At 46.0% G+C, this 21,268-nt stretch overlaps 1 protein-coding gene across 1 annotated transcript in view; it reads left to right on the forward strand.

The window, feature by feature from the left end:
• LOC137432916 (collagen alpha-1(XXVII) chain-like) overlaps nt 1-21,268 on the forward strand; it is a 135,255-nt gene that overhangs the window by 80,437 nt on the left and 33,550 nt on the right. The window contains exons 2-4 of the mRNA XM_078783732.1: nt 12,001-12,108; nt 16,319-16,426; nt 19,119-19,172. Of these exons, the coding sequence (XP_078639858.1) occupies nt 12,001-12,108; nt 16,319-16,426; nt 19,119-19,172 (270 nt within the window). The remainder of the gene's footprint in view (nt 1-12,000; nt 12,109-16,318; nt 16,427-19,118; nt 19,173-21,268) is intronic.

The raw sequence follows: 21,268 nt of genomic DNA on the forward strand, positions 1-21,268 counted from the left end.
TATTACTGTAGAAACTCAGAATTCCAACAGAACTCCAAGCCCTGTTGGGATCCGTGTATGGTTGGACGGCTTCAGGATCTCTACATTACCATCACAGCAGACATGTCACGAAATGGCGATCGCGCTCACAACAACAACAACAACAACAACAACAACAACAACAACAACAACAACAACAACGATGTATACCTGACCACCACGATCAATGAACTTCAACGATTGATGCAAAAAAGACAAAGACATGAACTACACTTCACTTACCTAAACGAATATAAACAACGAGGGATCGTACCTAAAGGTCTCCTCATTAAAAAACGATCTTGCTTCGCAACGCAAACCAATGATGACGTCATCACTGCACGTTGGAATCTACTGCTATGGAATACTGCTCAACAACTACTGGAGATTGTAATAACACAAGTAAAAATAAAATTAATCAAATTGAATGAGAACATCAGCCAAAAGAAGGAGAAGATGTGGAAGAATGTGAATCCTGGACAATACCACCACATAATGTGCTCATTCAATGATAAGCTAATGGCTGCTAAACACGACATTGTTAAAGTTAAGGAAAGGAAACTTAAACGTGATGAAATGTTATGCAAGCATATAAAACCATCTCAAGAGAATACACCCATTGCAAACAATAACCAGGTAACTCCAACCACCACTCCCAACCACTTTTCTCCAACCACTTCTGACCAACCACTACAACCACTACAACCACTTCCAACCACTTCTCCACCAATTCAACCACTCCATCTTCAACCACCCCAACCACTCCAACCACTTCCAACCACTTCTCAAACCACTTCTGACCAACTTAAGCATAAACACAAAAATCGACATTATCGTAAAAAACAATACACAAACCGCAGACATCATTACATGCAGAACCGTTCCTCCATGGAAATGAACACAGCTGAGGTTGAAAATAGTCAAACCAACAACAATAGAACTTCTACTGCAACCAAACTTGTAGATCTACCTAAACTCGGGATCATCAATCTTTCCAATCATTCCCTCAGTGAGGCGGAAATAAACCTGCTCTCTAAGGGTTTAAAATTTTGCCCAATCGCTCCACAAATAGACCAATTACAATTGAAAGAAGATTTAAAAGATTTCTGTAGGCGAATGACATTAAAGGCACACTTTGCTAAAGTACACCCAGCACCATCAACGCCACAACAAACAACACCAACAACCACGCATACAATCACATACACCGATACTAATACACCACAACTCACTTTACCTAAACCAAAAAGCACCTGGACACCACGTGTTGACAATCCATATCTACATGTCTATATGGAACAAGTGAGCAATGAAATTGAAAAGGTGGCACAAAAATATAATTGTTCCAGACATAAGGACAATCTTACAAAGGCAGAGCGACGAGCACTTCACAATCTCCAAAACGATGAAAAGATAGTCATAAAGCCAGCAGATAAAGGTGCTGGCATTGTCATTATGTTGACTACCGATTACGTTGCAGAAGGTAATCGTCAACTACATAGTGATACTTACAAAGAGCTCCCATCCGACCCTACCCTTTTACATCTTGAAGAGGTTAAAAGGGTAGTAGATTCTATTCGGGTGGGTAAAACCATCAAATCTCGCTTGGTTCCGAAAGATCCTCATTGCCCTAACCTTTATTTTCTTCCTAAAATACACAAGGTAAACAATCCAGGTAGACCAATCGTATCTGGCTGCACATGTCCAACTGTTCTCATATCAAAATTTGTTGACTGTCATTTACGTCCTCTCGTGTTGAAGCTCTCCTCATACCTCAAGGACACAACCAGTTTTCTGACCCACATCCAAGGATTGAACAGAATATACTCACCTTTCAACTCCAAAACCATTTTAGTCACAGCAGATGTTACATCCCTCTACACTAATATTCCACATTCAGAAGGCCTGTCTGCATGCCGCAAAGCCCTCGATACACGACAAGTCCCAATGCCACCTACTCAAGACCTTATGCGCCTATTAGAACTGACACTCAAACTGAATAATTTCCAATTCAACGGACGACATTACATTCAAACTCAAGGTACCGCTATGGGTACCCCTGTTGCACCATCGTACGCTAACATCTTCATGGGAATGATAGAGGCCAAGATCAATGCACAACCTCATCACGGAATCTTGGAAAAATCCTGGGTACGTTATATTGATGACATCCAGTTCATCTGGTCAAAATCCCCCCGTAGTCTCGCACAATTCCAAAATGAATTAAATTTGATTCATCTGACCATCAAGTTCACATTCGACAGCTCACAGTCCGAAGTTCACTTTCTAGACACATCACTCACGCTTCAAAATAACAGACTCGAAACAACTATACACCAAACCAACAGACACTCACTCTTACCTTCTCCCTTCTTCATCTCATCCTAAACATACAATTGCAAGCATACCATACAGTCAAGCACTCAGAGTAAGACGCATTTGCTCAACAAAAATGGCAGAAGAAACTTCTCTCTGCCAATTAGAAACACACTTCATTGCAAGAAACTATGACCCTCACTCTGTGCAAGAAGCAATAACCCGAGCAAAACACATACCGAGAGCAGACCTTCTGACTTACAAACCCAAACCTGCAACTAACCGTGTCCCACTGGTAACCACCTACTCTGCTACCTCATCCCAATTGCCAAGTATTCTGAATAAGGCCCTTCCTCTCCTCCATCAATCAGAAACACTCGGCACCACATTTCCTCAACCTCCACTAACATCATTTCGACGTGGTCGGACACTCAGGGACCTCTTGGTAAAAGCAAAGCACCCACAGCCCCACAACAAAGAAACTAGGATCCCTGGCTTCTATAAATGCACAGCAAACAAATGCATTATTCACAAGCATTTACTAGAAGGAAACAAATTCTGTAGTTCTAGCACTGGACAAAAATTCCCCATCACCTCCTATATGAACTGCAAATCTACATGGATCATATACCTAATCACTTGCCAAAAGTGCACCAAACAATATGTTGGAAAAACTGAAAATACACTCTACACACGATTTAATAACACCCGGTCAGAAATCAATAACTTCCACACCAGTCACGGCAAATCTCGACCTTACACGATACACTTTAATCAACCGGATCACTCTATAAATGACATTCAGATCTCTGCCATTGAATCGATCACAAATCGATCACACACCACGATTCTGAAACGTGAGTCCTTTTGGATACACAAACTTCGGACAAAAGTCCCTCATGGCATAAATTTTGATGACTAAAGCATGTTCCAACATCAACCCAATCAAATTGTTAACCGTAACCCATTCATTCATTCATTCATTCATCATTCATTCATTCATTCATTCTACCTTTATATATCATTTATATAAATATATAAATATATTATATGAATATAAATGGGATATGAATATATGCTTGTGTGTTTATGTATGTATATCTCTATATTTGTATATGCACGTGCACCCTAACTGTAATGCAAACGGTCACTTCCGTTGAACTTGGGGCTGGTGAGTGAACTTTGGCGTGGCTCTTCCTTCTGTATGCATTTTCTACACACATCACACATCTCACACACATATCACCATACATACTTGACTGATATACATGCCTGCTGTTTTTGTAGACTCAGAAGAAGACCTTTGTTGGTCGAAAGCTTGTCGACAATTAAAGATCGACGTCCTGAAGCTACGTCCGCGTCTTATTTAATCTCCCGATTATTTATTCAATACAAATGAGACGCCCTGCTCATACTTTGGAGTTTCTACTATTTCTTACAGTTATATATATATATATATATATATATATATATATATATATATATATATATATATATATATATATACACAATACACATACATACATACACACACACACACACACACACACACACACACACACACACACACACACACACACACACACACACACACGTGGCCAAAAATATTGGCACCTTGCACTTTTTTCAAATAACTCACAATTTTCTCTAAATTGACAAAAGTACTTGGTCTCCACAGTTCTTTATTTCACTGTTAATATTACAGAACCTTTGTTTTTGATTTACAACTTAATATATATGCTTTTAAATCAGAAAATACAAAGAAATGCCACTGACAAAATTATTGACACCCTCGACTTAATATTTCGTTGCACAGTCTTTGGACAAAATAACTGCAGTCAAGCGCTTCCTCGAGCCATGTAGGAGCTTCCTACACCTCTCTACTGGCAGTTTGGCCCTCTCTTGTGCAAACTGCCCCCGTTCTCCCAGATGTGAAGGGTGCCTTCTCCCAGCTGCTGTTTTTCACATCTCCCCACAGGTGTTCAATGGGATTTCGATCTGGACTCATTGCTGGCCACTTCAGAACAGTCCAGTGTTTTGTCTTGAACCATTCCTGGGTCAAGGTTATTTAGGAAAGGGTCAAATGAAAGTTAAAGTATATGTTACGTAACTTACAAGGAGGGCCCCGTGGACATTCCGCATAATGTCAACTGTGAGTAGCACCACCCCACCCAAGCGTTTGCACAGTACTGTTAACTGGAATTGTAATTATGAATGCCTATGCTGTACCAGGACCTGCTTTATGAGTGCTTTTCCAGCAGGGGGTGCCTGCTACACATTCATTTGTTTAGGGAGCCATACTTGGTTATCTACAATGGCACTTGGTAGAGAGCATACCTCTGCCAGGCTGAACAGTTTACGTGTTGTATCCCACTGATTAGGCCAGATCTGAAATCCGGATCTGAACCAAAATCGAATCTGCTTGTTCTTGTCACACACCAAACCTCTCCACCAAATTTCATCCAAATCCATTGCATAACTTTTTGAGATATCGTGTTCACAGCCAGACAGGGCGAAAAGATAACCTCCGTCCACTTTCGGTGGTGGAGATGATGTTTCTAACTCAGTATGAAATATGTCCAAATTAAATTTGCATCCCAGCTCAGTTATTCATATTATATTGTATTGTACATGTATATTCCACATGTATGTGTGCGTGTTTGGGCTTATATTTGAACAGGCCCATATGTATCCAAAAGAGTTGGGATTCAAAAAAAGGGAAAAACAAACACACTTCCCATTAAAAAATATGGGCATACCCCTGGGTGCTCACCTTATTTTATATATATATTTTTTTGTATACAAGATAGAGGCTCATGTAAGAGCTAACATTAATCACAAAAAACATAAACAGACACATAAAGCATATAATAAAGGGAGTGGGAGACAATATGGGGAGAGAGAGGGAAGCACACAAGTACAACATTTGAGAGCAGGGACATCGGGAGATCTGTCGGAGGGAGAGGGGTTTGGGGAAGGGGGTGGGGGTGGGGTGGGAGAGGTATAAAACAAATGGACACTGCTCGGACTTCCAGGAAAGAAGTCGGTATTTCAAAAAAGTGGATTTGATGGGGGTAGAAAAGATCAAGGTTTTGGATGGGGGAAGATAAGAGATGGTGGTGAACAGATGTTATAAAGACCTGGAGGGAGGAATGGGACTGAAGGGCGTGAGGGAGTTTGTGCCATAGGTGGGAGAAAAGAGGAATGAAAGGGTGAAGGTGAGCAGCGAGTCTTGATTTTGGCAGTTTCACCAGGAGAGATTTGCTGGCAGATCTTGTGCGACCTGAAGGAATATTTGGGGGACAGGGCACAGACAGAGCTGGGGGAGCTCGGCCGGAGAGAAGTCGATAGAAGACAGAAAGACCACCAACCTGCCTGCTATTAGCGAGTGAAAGGTCCTCAGAATCAGCTTCATCACGGGAGATTCCACTCCTCTACCGCTTTAATTTTGTCTGGGTCCGTTTTTACCCCCTCGCGGCCGATCACGTGACCTAGATAGGCCACCTCTCTTGCAAACAAAGTGCACTTACTCGGGTTCAGCTTCAACCCTGCCTGTCTGAGGCACCCGAACACCTGGTCCAAATTAGCTACTGCCTGGGGGAACGTTTGGGCATGTACCAGGACATGTACCAGGATCCAGGTACACCAGGCATGACTGCCATGGCATGCCGCCTAGTACATGCTCCATCAATCTTTCAAAGGTGGCGGGGGCGTTACACAAACCAAACGGCATCACAGTAAACTGATACAGTCCCTTACCTGTGGAAAATGCCGTTTTCTCCTTCCCTGCCCTATCCATCTCCACCTGCCAATACCCACTCTTGAGGTCCAAAGTCGAGAACCAATTTGAGCCCGCAACGGCATCGAGGGTGTCATCAATCCTTGGCAGGGGATATGAGTCCTTGAGTGTCACGTTGTTTAGCTGGCGATAGTCCACGCAGAACCGCGTGGTCCCATCCTTCTTTTTTACCAGCACAACAGGTGACATCCAAGGACTTCCCGAGGGCTCGATCACGCCTGCGTCGAGCATTTTTTCAACCTGCTCGTCAGCTTCCGCCCTCTTGCTCCAAGGGAGCCGTCGGGCGGCCTGACGAATAGGCCGGGCCTCACCGGTGTGGATCTGATGTTTCACCAGGCCCGTACGTCCAATATCCTCGGTGGACAGGGAGAAGAGGTCCAAATGGGACCCAACCAGTTTGTGTAAGGCCTCCCTCTGGGTACCTCCCAACTCTACGCTACTACGATTTACCATCTCGCAAATGGGATCGGGCCAATTCCTACTTGTTATTGAAGGCTCCCCCCGGGGTCGGCTCGGCTGGACGTTCTCGCCCCTCACTGTCGCGACTTCCTCAACTGGGGTGCAGCCAGCTACCCTCATGCCCCTTACTATAGTGCGTGGTTCTGTACTCATATTTATTACTCGGATGGCCACTACCGGTCCGTCCGTTTTTACAAGGGTGCGGCCCACGATTAAACCCGGTATGGACTGCGCTGCCACCGGTTCGACCAGGCCGCAGGACTCCTGCCACGTTGGGCGAGCTGCCCACTGGGCCGGCACTATCGCCTCGGCCCTTGGGGGGATGGTCACGGCCTCGGAAGCCTCCAGCTCCGCTCTCTCGGCCGTGCTCACTCCCCCTAACGGCAGCTCTTCTACTCCCACCTGCAGGATCCCCCGGCACAAGTCGATTTTACAGCCGCTGGCAGTCAACAGGTCCAACCCTATTAAACATGGGTCGCACACCTCCGCCACCCAAACATCTATCTCCCTCCTTACCGACCCTAACTTGAGGGTCACAGAACCACGCCCTATGATCGGGGCCGTTACCCCGGTAGCAAGCTGCAAACTATAATTTTGCAGGCGCTGGATCTTATCCCAGCCACCTGCGCTCGAATCAAGGACCACAGGGCTGATGATCGTGGCGCTAGCTCCTGTGTCCACTACGGCGTCTACCCCCACGCCGGCAATTTTGCATCTAATTGTCAGGCTACCGGTTCCAATTTGGCCACAATAAATGACCTGTCGCGTCAATGAGGGCTCTCCTCCATCCTCTGCTGCCGAACACCGCCCTACGTGCCCGACACCTTCTAGTTTCCCGGGGTCTGGCGGGGGGGTGTCTGGGGTCGGCTAACCCGCTCCCCCCTGGGCGGAGTTGAGGACCTCAACCGCCGGGGATCATCCCGGCGCGCGGCTCGACAGTGCCGCGCCAGGTGACCCAGACGGTTGCAGGTATAGCACCTCACCTGATAAGGTGCTTGCCTCCGGAATTCCAAATTTCCCCCCCTGTAGGTCCGAATTGGATTACCCGCTCGTGGTCCACCGCGGGCCACCTCCGGGGCCGCCTGCCATGGTCCAGGTCCCGCCAGGCGCTGGTCCACCAGCCTCCGGACCATGCCCGCCAGGTCAGGACCCACGTCGGGGGCGGGCCCCCTAAGGGGTCCGCCCTCCATCGGGGGTCCCACCTGGCGGACCGCCATTGCGAGACGCTCGCCCCCCCGGGCCAGGGGCCTCGCTGCTTCCCAACGGGCCGCAGCGTCAGCCGCCTGGCTCAGGGTCTGCGGGCGCCACATGGCGAGCTGTTGCCGGAGCTCAATGTCCGGGAGGGCCTGGATAAAATGGTCCAGCGCCAGGCTTTCCCGGGAATCCGCTGCCATGCTAGCATGTGCGATCCCCACTGCGCGGCGAATGTCGTGGGCAAGTTCCCCGATGGCTTCCTGGGGCTTGCGCTTTCGCAGCGCGAGCTGAGCTTTAACAAGCTCGCTCTGCTGTTCTATGCCGAATCGATTAATTACGGCGTCGCGGAGGGCTGGCAGGGTGAGAGCACCCGCTGGTAATGCCGTCAGCACCTCCGCCGCCGCGCCGCACAATGCGGCCACCAGGTGTACTCCACCTTCGTCCTCACCCCAACCGTTGCCCTTACACACACAGTCGAACTGCGCCAGGTACGCGCGTAGATCACTCTTGCCGTCATACGGCGCGAGTGGGACCTTGTGGGACCACCTCGTATGCGAGTCGTTGCCCGCCTGCCGGACCCCGTGCGTCACCCCTTGCGGGGTCAGCGCGGGGCCGAACCGGCCGGGCCCCCACAGTACATTACCCCCAAGGGGCTCTTGTGCCTCCCCGGTCCCTCCAACAACTACCCCTGTTGGTGTCGATGCATGGGTCACACCTCCCAACCCGCTACCCATTCCATACCACCACAACCTTGCTCACCCACACCTCGCACCTCTCGTTCCATACCCTCCGGACCAGCCATACACCTCACTCGTGGCCTCTCACGAACATCCGGGTCTATCTCGACCCCCAAGCTTATTAAATCACCTGGCGCATCATACGCACGACCATATTGGTCACCACTTACACCGGTTCCTCTTTCTCTTCGCTTCTCCTCCATCACCTGCGAATCCCTCATCCGGTTAATGAGCACATCATCACGATCCGAACACAGACTTTGGACCAATTCTTTTACTTCCTCCTTTATCTCTTTCTTATCCTCTCTCCGTCGCTTCTTAATTTCGCTCATCCCTTCTTCCACTTCTTCTAATTTCTGCTTCACCTCCTTCATCTCTTCGTGCGCCCCTTTAAGTTCTTCCTCTAACTCCACTTTATTTTTTTCTATGTGCTCCCGCACCTCCCGCTCTTTAACCTCCATCACCTCTACCACCTTGTCCATTTTCCTCGTCAGGTCCTCATGTACCGTCTGACACTCTTTTTTAATTACCCCTACGTCCTTTTTCATCTCCTTCTGTGTCGATTTTAATCCCTCTATTACCGCTGTGTTCTTCTTTACCTGGTCCCCCAACTCCTTTTGTCCCACTGTCAGTTGTTCGACTCCCAGCGTCAGGTCCTCTATGCCCCCTTGTAACTTTACAGTCCCCTTTCTCACCTCCTTCTCCATGTGCTCCTTACAGTGCCTCACCTCCTCGCGCACTCCTCCGACCTCCTCACCCACTCCTCTTCTGATCTCCTCTCCCATCACTTGCATCTCCTGCCCAGATGCCACCCTCATCTGCTCCATTTCCTCCCTGTGAGCATCCAGTTTGGTTTCTACCCCCATTCTGACCCCCTCTATCTGCTGCCCCATTTGGTTAACTTCCCTTTCCGCTTGGTCCCTCATGTCCCTCAATTTGCCTTCCATCCTGTTTTCTAACCCCTCTAACCCCTTTTGCATCCCTTCCATTTGATTCTCCTGGGCAGCCATTCTATTTTCTACCCCCGTTAACCCATTTCTCACCTCTTTTATCCCGTTGTCTAACCCCTCAAAATTATTGTCTAACTTCTCACCGGTACCCCTCGCTTCGTCCCTCATTACCCCCATTTGGTTTCCCATTATCCCCATTTGGTTTCCCATTATCCCCATTTGGTTTCCCATTCGCTCACTCTGAGCCCTCATTTCCTCCCTCATTTCCTCGCTATTCTGGGCCATAAGGCCCTTCATTTGTATAAAAAAAAGGTTCAAATCCACCAGGGGCGCTGCCACGGTCGCGGGCGCGGTGACCAGCGAGGCGCCATTTTGCGCTCCCGCAATGTCGGGCACAACGACGCTATTTTGTGCGTCTGCTACCCTCGCTGCTTCGCTCTCCTCCTGTCCCTCAATTTGGTCCTGGACCGACCCTGCCTCACTCTCCCCTACCGGACCCCAGCTGTCTTGATCCGCCATAGCGCGACTTTCAAAATTCGGGTTTTTATTTTCGTAAAACAAATTCAAATTTCGCCGTTATAATTTCGAGCGGGAAACGCGCTCCGGGTCGAATTCTACCTCTCCAACACCAATTGTTACCCTAGTGGTACAATTGGTGTTCCAACATTTGGGCCTAATAAATTTAGTCCCGGGTCCGAATTCCACTCCTCGACACCAATTGTTACAGACGCGGTGGTGGATGTTGGTTCACCGAGCGGTTTGGTATGACCGCGCCTGCACGTTTACCCGATTATACTCGAACGTTGCCGAGTCGCGCTACGCTGAATCAATGAAGGAAAAGGACACAACGGCTGGGACTAAAATGACACGACACCAAGGGTTCAGTTCTCAAGACCTCCGGAGGAGGTTATATTAGGGCGGAAGGTTAGATTACAGGAATGAGAGGGACAGCATAGAAAGACAGGCACTTAGACACACTTATCTTATTCCCTGACAGACGACAGATAAACAGGACAAAACTGACTCACACGGGGATTGATGGCAAGGAAAGGCAGAATCGATGGCTCCAGGTGCACCTGGGCTCAGGGCAGGATCGACCCGGTCCGGTCTAGAGATGCGGGGAGGTCGCAGCGCTCGGATGTGGTGAATGTCTTCTCAAGCTGGGGGCGCATCTGACGTCACATCCGGTAAGTCGCCGCGTATATCCGGCGGGGAGTGACACGCCCTCGGCTCGTTAGCTCCGCCCCAGATGGAATCGGCCCGTTGCTTCTCATTGGGTGCGTGCGGGGGGGTTACCGGCTCCGCCCTTGACGAGGGGCCGACAGGCAGCCCCTTCTTGGTAACCCCGTCGGCGCACATGGGTAATGGCGGCTAACCGAGCCGGAGTGAGGACGCACACTCCCCGCACGCCGCGCCGCGCCCCTCTGTTGTTGTAGTTGTTGTTGTAGTTGTAGTTGTTGTTGTTGTTGTTGTTTGGGGAAGAAGATGGGAGGAGGTATGGGAAGGTCCTAAACTCACTACTGGTGCCATATAATCACATTCTGGTGCAACGAAGAGTCAGAATTAATGGAAACGAGTCCTTAACTGACATAGACTAAGAATAACTAGCAAGATGTCCGAAAGTTGTCTACGTGAGATGCGGTGGACCTGGGCACGACATTTAATGGGGGAAAAAGGGGAAGGTCGGTTCTACAGAGTGTTATTTACAGGCAATGGGACTAGGGAATGGGGGATTGGGGATAGTTGGGGAGTATTGGGGAAATAGGGGAATATTTACAAGCGGATATGGAGGCCAAATGCCATATTCGCAACATTACATTAAATACAAAAATGGAAAATTAAATGAACAGTTACAGGGGTACTCAAAACATATGGCCGAGATTGCTTGTCACGACAGGAGAGGTGCTGGTGGGGTGTGGTGTGGAGGGATTACAGGGAGAGGAGAGGCAGGCCTTTGTGTCTCAGACGGACTGATCTCATACTTTGTGAGTTAGGAAGGCAAAAGGAGGTAAGCCCAGAACAATATGGTGCTTTCCTCACCCTGATCAGGCTTTCGAGTGAGTCTCTTGGCAAATCTGAAATCGAGCTATTGAATGGGCCGTGCGGTGAATCTGGATTCGAGAGTTTGAGTTGAGCGTCAGGGGGAATTAACACCTCTATTGTTCTGACTGACAGTTTTTATAACTACAGGCGATGATTTTGCTTTGTCTTATACTCCCAATAGACTTAACTATGAACGAAGGAATGAAAAATGGGGAAATCAGCCAATTCGACTTGTGCTCCACATCGACTAGTATGCCAAAAATACGTTACTAATACATATTGACTAAGCAATACCAAATGTTTTACCATATATGGGCTAATGAATATCAAAAGTGCTGAAGCATTTCTGTTGGTTAACTATTAACAAATACCTCCCCCATATTTCCCAGCTTAATAAACAAGGCTTCTTTCTAAGCTATGTGGAACCAATTTTATCATGTGAATTATGAATGAAGAATGACCTAATAATATGTGTTTATTCAAGGGCGCTACTGGAGATATAGGTTTGCCAGGACGTCCGGGACCTAATGGACGACAAAGCCCACCAGGAAATATAGGTCTTCCTGGACAGCAGGGTCTTCGAGGAGTAAAGGTATGAGTTGCAATTCTGGAGCAATCTTGTGAATATATTGACACAAATCTTTCCCTTGATATGATGCAATCATTTTATGATTTCTCATTTGGGTTCAACTTAAATAAACAATGCTGGCCAAGGAAGCATTTTGGACAATATTCTTCTGAATGGTGTTGCACTAATTGGAAGAAAAAAGGAGATGAAAATAAACTCAATTGAAAGATCTGAAGCTTTACAAAACAACCAATCAATAGCAGGCCATTAAGTAATGAGGGTGAGAGTGGTGCCAGTGTCTGGTTGCCTTAGAATGGACATTAGATGGAGGAGGAATGTGGAACACTATCAGGAGAGCAGGCAGTAGTGATGGACTGTAGCAGCAGAGCCAGGGTGGCTTCCCTGGGGTGAGTGAGTGTGATTCCAGCACAAGGTGAGTCGAGGGCTGAACGAGAGTGCTGCGTATGGGAGCATGCGTGCAGGCCTTTGGAGGTTAAATAGGTTTACTTGGCTTTATCAGATTGATCACATGAATGCCCACCGGCATAGAGCTTGGGTGGCTCAACAGATCCAGTGGGTACTGTAGCGGAGATTATAGGCTGCGATCCTACCCAGAGTCGTTGATCTGTCTGACCTCTGCTATCGTTTTAACACGATATCTTGGTTGGATAAGTGTCCACCACTTTATAATAGCAAATGTAAGTTAGCTCAGGTGTAACCATTCACCTTCAAAATCACACACCACGTTATTTGGCCACCACCTGTGTTAAATTGTAGTGATTCTGGTTATTTCAGAATAAAATCACCTGTTTCTGTAGGTTTACTCCACTGGGTAATGCATTTCACAGCAACGACTCAACCATGAGTACCAAGGAGCTTTCAAAAGACCTCTACAATAAAATTGTAGAAAGGCACATATCAGGGGATGGGTATAAAAATATTTCAAAGGCCTTGAATATACATTGGACACAATGAAGACAATCATTAAGAAGTGGAAGGCATATGGTACCACCAAGTCCCTGCCTTGATCAGCCCATCCCTCCAAACTGGATGACCAAGCAAGGAGGAGACTGATCAGAGAGGCAACCAAAAAGCCAATGGCAACATTGAAAGAGCTACAGGCCTTTATGGCAAAGGCTGGTCACTGTGTGCATGTGACAACAATATCTCAAGCACTCCACAAGTCTACTAGATTTTAAGACATTTCTCTCATGAAAAGTAAATTCTGCAGCAGTCTTCCAGTCTTCCTGGATCCAATGCCATGAGTTCTTGATGATATGATTTCAAATCTGCTGCCAACCACCACCTATTTTTATCTCCCATTTCCACTGCTGAGCTTTAGTACATGCATTGATACCCTGTCTCACCTATCTACAATCTCCTCTCCTCGTGCTGTGGTGCATACTGTATGTTTGTTTGTCATTCCATTGATTTAATTTTCCCCAATTTTGGCTGTTGATCCACTGGCCCCTGTCATTCCGCTCTTTAATGAGCCTCAATGATAATGAGATACTATACTCTTTTCAGAGCATTTTTGCTGCCAAAGGAGTTTCTTGGCATGGATTATGCTGGGCAGTTTGCCATTGCCTTCCCAGCAATCACTCAGGGCAGGAATTTGTAATTTGCTTATGGTGCCAGGAAAAGCTCGCCTACTCTTTGCGAAATATACAGTGGGATATTTAGCGTCCACCAACTAATACTGGAAGACAGGACCCCAGTTTAACATCGATCGATGCAAGGGACGCACACACATTGATGAATCGCCCTGCCTGTGAAACACTTGGATAACAATTAATAGCTGGTGTGGGATTCAAACTCAGGATAGACAGCTCAGAAGGGTTGTGCATACCTCTTGGCTATCCTATCAACCAGCCCATACACCTCAATAACTGCTTTAAACAATTTTGGCATTTCATTACTGAGAATTATACCTAAATAGCACTAAATTTGTTTGTGGTGTTATATCCTGGTTAGGCTACACACACACAGACACGCACGCACGCACGCACACACATATATATATATACAGTCACGTGAAAAAGTAAGTACACCCCATGTAAAGTTTTGACTTTTTCAACATATTTCAACATACAGCTATTTGATCTTCATTTCAACAATATTGATAGATAAAGGTGATATAATATAACAAATATCATGAAAGATTTACATTTTATAGTCCATTGTATAATTTAAATAAACATAAATGCAAATTTCGCATGTGGAAAAAGTAAGTACACCCCTATATTTATCACTACTTCAAATACCTAAAATTAGAATCAGGTGCACCAGCTCAGGTGCAAATGATTAGAACATCGTTAGAGAGGATTTTGGAGGAACCTGTCTTATTTAAACCTCAGACATTTCGTTTGGTTTGCTCTTTGTTGTTGAAGCGTGCGGCGTCACCATGCCTAGATCAAAAGAGCTCTCTGAGGCCTTCAGAAGGAAGGTTATAAATGCCTACGAGTCTGGGAAGGGATTTAAAAAGATCTCCAAACAATTTGAATTCAATCATTCGACTGTCCGGAAGATCATCTACAAGTGGAGAAGATTCCAAACCAATGCCAACCTGTTCAAGCCAGGCCGCCCCAGGAAAGATCAGCCTGAGAGCAGACCGCAAGATGCTGAAAGAAGTCTCTAAGAAACCCACAATGTCATCACGGGACATACAGGTAGCTCTTGCCACTGTTGATGTCAAAGTGCACGAGTCTACCATTAGAAAGAGGCTGCACAAATTTGATCCACATGGGAGGTGTGCCAGGAGGAAACCTTTTCTGTCCAGAAAGAACATCAGGGCAAGACTAAAATTTGCCAATGTACACCTAGGCAAAGACCGGCACTTCTGGAACAATGTGCTCTGGACAGATGAGTCAAAGGTAAAGCTATTTGGCCACAGTACCAGAATACATGTTTGGCAAAAACCAAAGACAGCATTTGACCACAAGAACCTGATACCAACTGTAAAGCATGGTGGTGGAAATATTATGGTTTGGGGCAGCTTTGCTGCATCAGGACCTTGGCAGCTCACCATCATAGAATCCACTATGAATTCTTCATTGTACCAGAGGGTGCTTGAGGATAATGTGAGGCCATCTGTCGGAAAGGTGAAGCTCAACCGAAGGTGGACCTTGCAACAAGACAATGACCCTAAACATACCAGTAAATCCACCAAGGAATGGCTGAAAAGAAAGAAATGGAGGGTTCTGGAATGGCCAAGTCAAAGCCCGGATCTAAATCCCATCGAGATGTTGTGGGGGGATTTGATACGAGCTGTGCATGCAAGAAACCCCTCAAACATCGCACAGCTGAAAGAATTCTGCATGGAGGAGTGGGCAAAAATTTCTCCCAGTCGATGTCAGAGACTGGTAGACAGTTATAAGAAACGCCTACTTGAGGTTGTTTCTGCCAAAGGGGGCAATACCACCTATTAGAGCCAAGGGTGTACTTACTTTTTCCACATGCAAAATTTGCATTTATGTTTATTTAAATTATACAATGGACTACAAAATGTAAATGTTTCATGATATTTGTTATATTATATCACCTTTATCTATCAATATTGTTGAAATGAAGATCAAATAGCTGTATGTTGAAATATGTTGAAAAAGTCAAAAACTTTACATGGGGTGTACTTACTTTTTCACGTGACTGTAGATATATGCCAAACCTCAAACCTATAAATCACAATTATAACTACCCAAAGAGCTATAATGTTGTTTCAATTGTCTCCCCATCGGTGCCACAGCATATCCAAAATTTTAAACGGCAGCCTCGAAGGGACACAATTCCCAGAATTGGGGTAGGCTTTAGCTTTTAAATAATTGTTCTTCAATTGTCAGGACAACTCCTTGATATAAGAATGTTACATAATAATAATATTTATATTTATTTTTTTCAGCAATACCATGATTATATTAATATTATCATTGTTGTTGGAGATTTTGCTTAAAAAAATTGAATAGTTTTGTTGTTTAATACAATGTTCAATGTGCCTCCAAGCAGGAGCCACGCAATCTATTTCCTAATAACAAGAAAACAGTCATTTGACAATAGGCAATCATGCCATGATGCAATGAAGCTGGCAAGCTACAGAATTATTATTATCATTATTATTATTATTGATCTTATCATTTAAGTCATTGCTATTATGTACAGTAATAATATTTCTCAATATTTTTGAATTACCATCATTTTTGTCATCATATTATCATCGATATTTCCCATTTTATGCCATCAGGGTGAGCAGGGTGTGGAAGGCCAAGTGGGGATTCCAGGAAGGCGAGGCCTGCCTGGTGCTGATGGAATGCAGGGCGTGTTGGGTGAAATTGGGTCCAAGGGCCGGCAAGTACGTGGCAGAAACAACACCTTTGCCCTCTTACATCATTATTCATCCACATTTTGTGAGCCGCATCTGGAGCACAGAAGCCTTTGGCCAAGACTTCCGAAGGAAGCTTCAAAACAAAATGAGATAAATATTTATGTAGCCTGACTTCCTTTTTCTCAAGTTATTTTGCAACTTACTATAACCAATCACATATTTTATGTACAGTGTTACTTAGTTTTGATGTGTTGGTTAATGCATGTGGGGCTTTCAAAAATAGTAGATTAAGGCATATGTTGAAATAGGCCGTGTGCAGCAGGTGGAAAAGCAGCTAGAAATCGGTTTTCGTTCCATGACTGAGGTGCTACTTGACATTTAGCATATGAATAGACAATTATATGGTGGACTCTGGGTAAAAAGTTCTCCATGAGATATCCATCCAATACGATGCTGTGGAGTGTTGAAGTTTGCCACCAAGGTCCAAAAAGCCACTTTTTGGCAATTCGCCATTTTTAAGGACTCGTATCCCCAACACTACTAACAGATGGGCTATTGTACTCTGTGAACTGGAAGACTGGACAATATACCTTTAAAATACCGAGGTTGCCCTTGATTTATTAAAATAATTATCATGACGGAAACACAGCGATTTTTCAAAAATAATCACAACCACCCTCGTTTTAGATACATCACAGATACATCAAAACAACCCACTGTGACCGTCAGTCAAATTAAGTATCAAGGTCTTGTAATCAATAATGGTTTTGTTGTAGATATTGCAATCAGGTACTTCAGTAAATATGCAAGGCTTTGAGGAGTGATATTTGTCATTTTTGGCCTTTCTTTCCATTTTTGGCAGTTTCTGAGAGCTATCAGAGCAGGGCTTTCAATGAGGAATCAAGAATGTCAACTGTCAATTACGGAGGGAATAATCATGCCTGGAGTATTGCAATTTATCCAAAGAATCATTATCTGGCACATTTTTGATGTACAAGTGGGCCCGTTGGTCGATTGGACCAAATTTTTGCCTTATAGCATATCTGCCTGCCATACTCGGGGGGGGGGGGGAGGGGGGGTGGTCTTTTCGGTCCTCGCGGTCTTTTGGGTCATTGGGGACTTTTGGGTCCTCTGAGCCTTCTGGGTCTTTTTTGTCCTCTGGGTGTTTTGGGTCCTCAGGGTATTTTTGATTGTCTGGGTCTTTGGGGTATTTTGGATCCTCAGGGTCTTTGGGGTCCACTGGGTCTTTTGGGTATTTAGAGGTATTTGGAATCTTAAGGATCTTGCGCATCTTAAAGTGTCTTCAAAAGTCAAAAGGGTATCAGCAGTCCAAAGGGTTAAAAGGTACATTTTAATAAAAGGTACATTTTTCAGAATATTTCCACAAATGAACGACAACTGGAGGCAATCCAGGATTCAGTGACGATCCTGAAAAGAGCCCTTGGAACAAAACTCTGAAAAGGTTGAACAGGTTGGTCCATGAACTGTGATCCCTTGCCGAAGCAGAGGTGGATACTTTGAGTCCTGGGAGGACTCCGTTCCACCTCCTGAAACCCATATATGGAGATAACAACCAACGACACACACGCTAATGGTGGTGGATACTTTGAGACCCGATAGATGTCCATTCCATCTCCTGAGACCCACCCACCTGTGGGGATAGCAGACAAAAACAAGATGCATGCATACACACACAACTTATCCATATAGTATCCATTCAATTTATAGTAGATATTCATGGTACTTATCCCACGAATCTGTGTGAACGTATGAACATCTTGTTTCTTAACAGATGATATGTGCATGACACACAGTTGGGGTGATGTTTTGACGCCTTTTCTATAAACCCTGTTGCAATACACCACTTTCATGGAGGAAGCCATTGCTGAATAAATATAGCGCTTGTTGTGACAATACTGGCTGATGATTGGCTGGTTGTCAATACTACTACTCCGCACGACCAACTCACTGCACCCGTCAGAAGCTACACTATAAGAAAATAGTGCCGAACATTAACAGCAACTCCTTAGTGTTCCACAAAATTGACAATGCAAACTTTTTATATTGATGAGAAAATATGTTTTGGAAACAGATTCAAGTGTAGATAAGTAGCTCCCCTCCAATGGAATGCTCAGACCTGCTCATGGCCTAAAATAGAAGATAAATTTACATATTACCATAATAATTACATACACTTTCATATTGAAAAGAGAAAACATTTCTGTGTTATGACGGTTGTAGGTTTCAACTACATAAACTGAATACAACAACGAAACAACTACCTGAGCGATACGGATCAAATTTGATACAATGCATCAGGACAGTATGGTCTCATGGGGTTGTGCTCCCTATCCGGATCCGCCCATTTAAAGGGAGTTTAAAGGGGGGGCACTCTCTTTGATTAGCTCGCTGTCTGGCTCAGACCCACTGACGCTCTGGATTCTGCCTCTAGCAATCTAGCTTCTTGCTTGCCCTGACTGTCTGGCCTGTTGTCTCACTCCTGCTCTTGACCTGGTGGAAACTAGGAAACACAGTGTGTGTTCTGCTCCAGATTTATGCTCTTCACCTTGTATCTTTCCCTCTATGCTGCCCGGTTCTTGTATCAGTGCTGGGGTGTTATGTTGTGTCTGGATGGGAGGAATTTGTGATAATTGTTTGATGATCATGACGTTTCAGAAGGTAATTCTAAAATGTTCAAAACTAATTTGTTTATTTTCAGGGTGAAACAGGATATGCTGGCATAACAGGCTTGCAGGGATTACAAGGACCTAAGGTGGGAAGTTGCCACACTTCAGTCTGCTGATTACTATACTACTGTAAGAATTCCCCATGGATTAAAACAGGAACCTGTAATGTGACCAGGGTACCAGGACCTGATGGTCCGATAAATTTATCATGAGGATGTCCATGGGTAATGGATGAAACATCACCTGATTTTAAATCTTCTCTTTCATGTGTGTTGTAAAATCTGTGTAGTTCTTGGAACAAAATATTGGTTGCTTGTATATTGTTACGGTCCGCGGATTGGATGTTATTTACCGAGCGGAGGTAACCGCGGCCGAACAGTTGTTCCCCGTTTCTTCCCGACTCACCCGATTCACCCAGACGTTGGCCAAATCGCGCTATGCTAAATCAATGATGGAAAGGACACGACGACTGGGAAAGATGAAACGACACAAGGGGGGTACAGTTCTCAAGACCTCCGGAGGAGGGTATAATTACAGTGGTGGAGAAAAGGGGGTACATTACAAGGCAGAGTGAGGTAAAGACACAGAAGAGATTGGCACCTAAATACAGTCTGATCAAACCCCAGACAGACCACGGACAAACGGACAAGGTAGACTCACACGGGGATTGATGGCAGGAATGGACAGGTAGGTCGTTGGCACAAGGTGCACCTTGGCTCGGGGACAGGATAAAGCACGGTTCAAAGATGCAGGGAGGTCTCACAGCGCTCGGAGGTGGTCTTGCTTGCTCCAAGCTCAGCGCGCATCTGACGTCACCTCTCTCTCTCTCTGCGCATGCTCAACGGGGAGTGACACGCCCTCGGCTGGTTTGTTCCGCCCCAACTGGGGCCGGTCCGCCGCTTCCATTGGGTGCGGGGGTTACCGGGCTCCGCCCTTGACGAGGAGCCGACAGGGAGCCCCTGTTTGGTAACCCCGTCGAGCACATGTCCGATGGCGGCTCGTTGGGAAGGCCTGGTGTCCTCCCACCACTCCTACCAAGCCGGAGTGAGGACGCGCACTCCCTGCGCTCGTTGTTGTTGTTGTTGTTGAAGAGAACTGTGAGGAAGAGCTGCGGGGAGGTATTGGGAGGTCCTAAACTTCCTAACGGTGCCATACAATCACATTCTGGTGCAACGAAGGGTCAGAATTAATGGAAACGAATCCTTACCTGACATAGACTAAGAATAACCAGCAAGATGTCCTATAGTTGTCTACCTGAGATGCGGTGGACCTGGATGCGACATTTAATGGGGGAAATAGGGGGAGGTCGGGTCTACAGAGTGTTGTTTACAGAAAATGGGACTAGGGAATGGGGGATTGGGGAGAGTTGGGAAGTATTGAGGAAATAGGGGAATATTTACAAGCGGATATGGATGGATGCAAATCCCATATCCGCAACACTGCACCCTTCTCGACCTCGGGGCGTCCCGACCCGTTAAATTTTTACCTACTTTAGTGTGGCACTCAGATGTAGTTCCCTCTACTATTAACTCAACCCTGAGTGCGACAGTTTTACAGATGTTCACAAATGAGTAAATATGTCCCCCTGCGACGTTGCACCCTTCTCCTAACAGAAACACACCCACAGGATAACCGAATCGCGGAAAGCATCCTCAAACTAAACATACAGCCGGTAGGGAGCATCATTTATACAAGACTACACTGATATTTACACTACAATCCAGGACCTGTTCTTTGAGGAACACATGCAGATGTTATGCATAGGGAGAGCACGCATGCCAGCATCGATACACCAACCCACGAGTGCCCTGTGTCCCTACGGCCTTTAATAATGTGCAGAGCACCCCTTCCAAGCACCAAAAGCACCACCCCATTATGCACAGTCAGCACCATCCAGTACACCAATAAAGTGTTCAATAAAAATGCACAATCAAGTGTCCATGGTCACCGGTGGTGTCGCAGCCGGCCGATGTTCTGCCGCTGGTCTTGCCTTCATGGAGTGCACTTGGCCTTCTGGCTTCTTTAGAAATAAAGAAAGGCGCCAACCGCGTCCATCTCTTAATTGTGGCCATCAGGGGGGCCAACTAAAAGTGGTTCACCTGTATGGCATAGGTGCCACGTTGACCCAGAGGTCCATCAACGGGTGGTGCTTGACCGCAAAAGAACTGCGGTCCATTGTGGG

This window comes from Myxine glutinosa, chromosome 8 (assembly GCF_964187855.1).
Source record: "Myxine glutinosa chromosome 8, kmMyxGlut1.1, whole genome shotgun sequence".
Lineage (NCBI taxonomy): Eukaryota > Metazoa > Chordata > Myxini > Myxiniformes > Myxinidae > Myxine > Myxine glutinosa.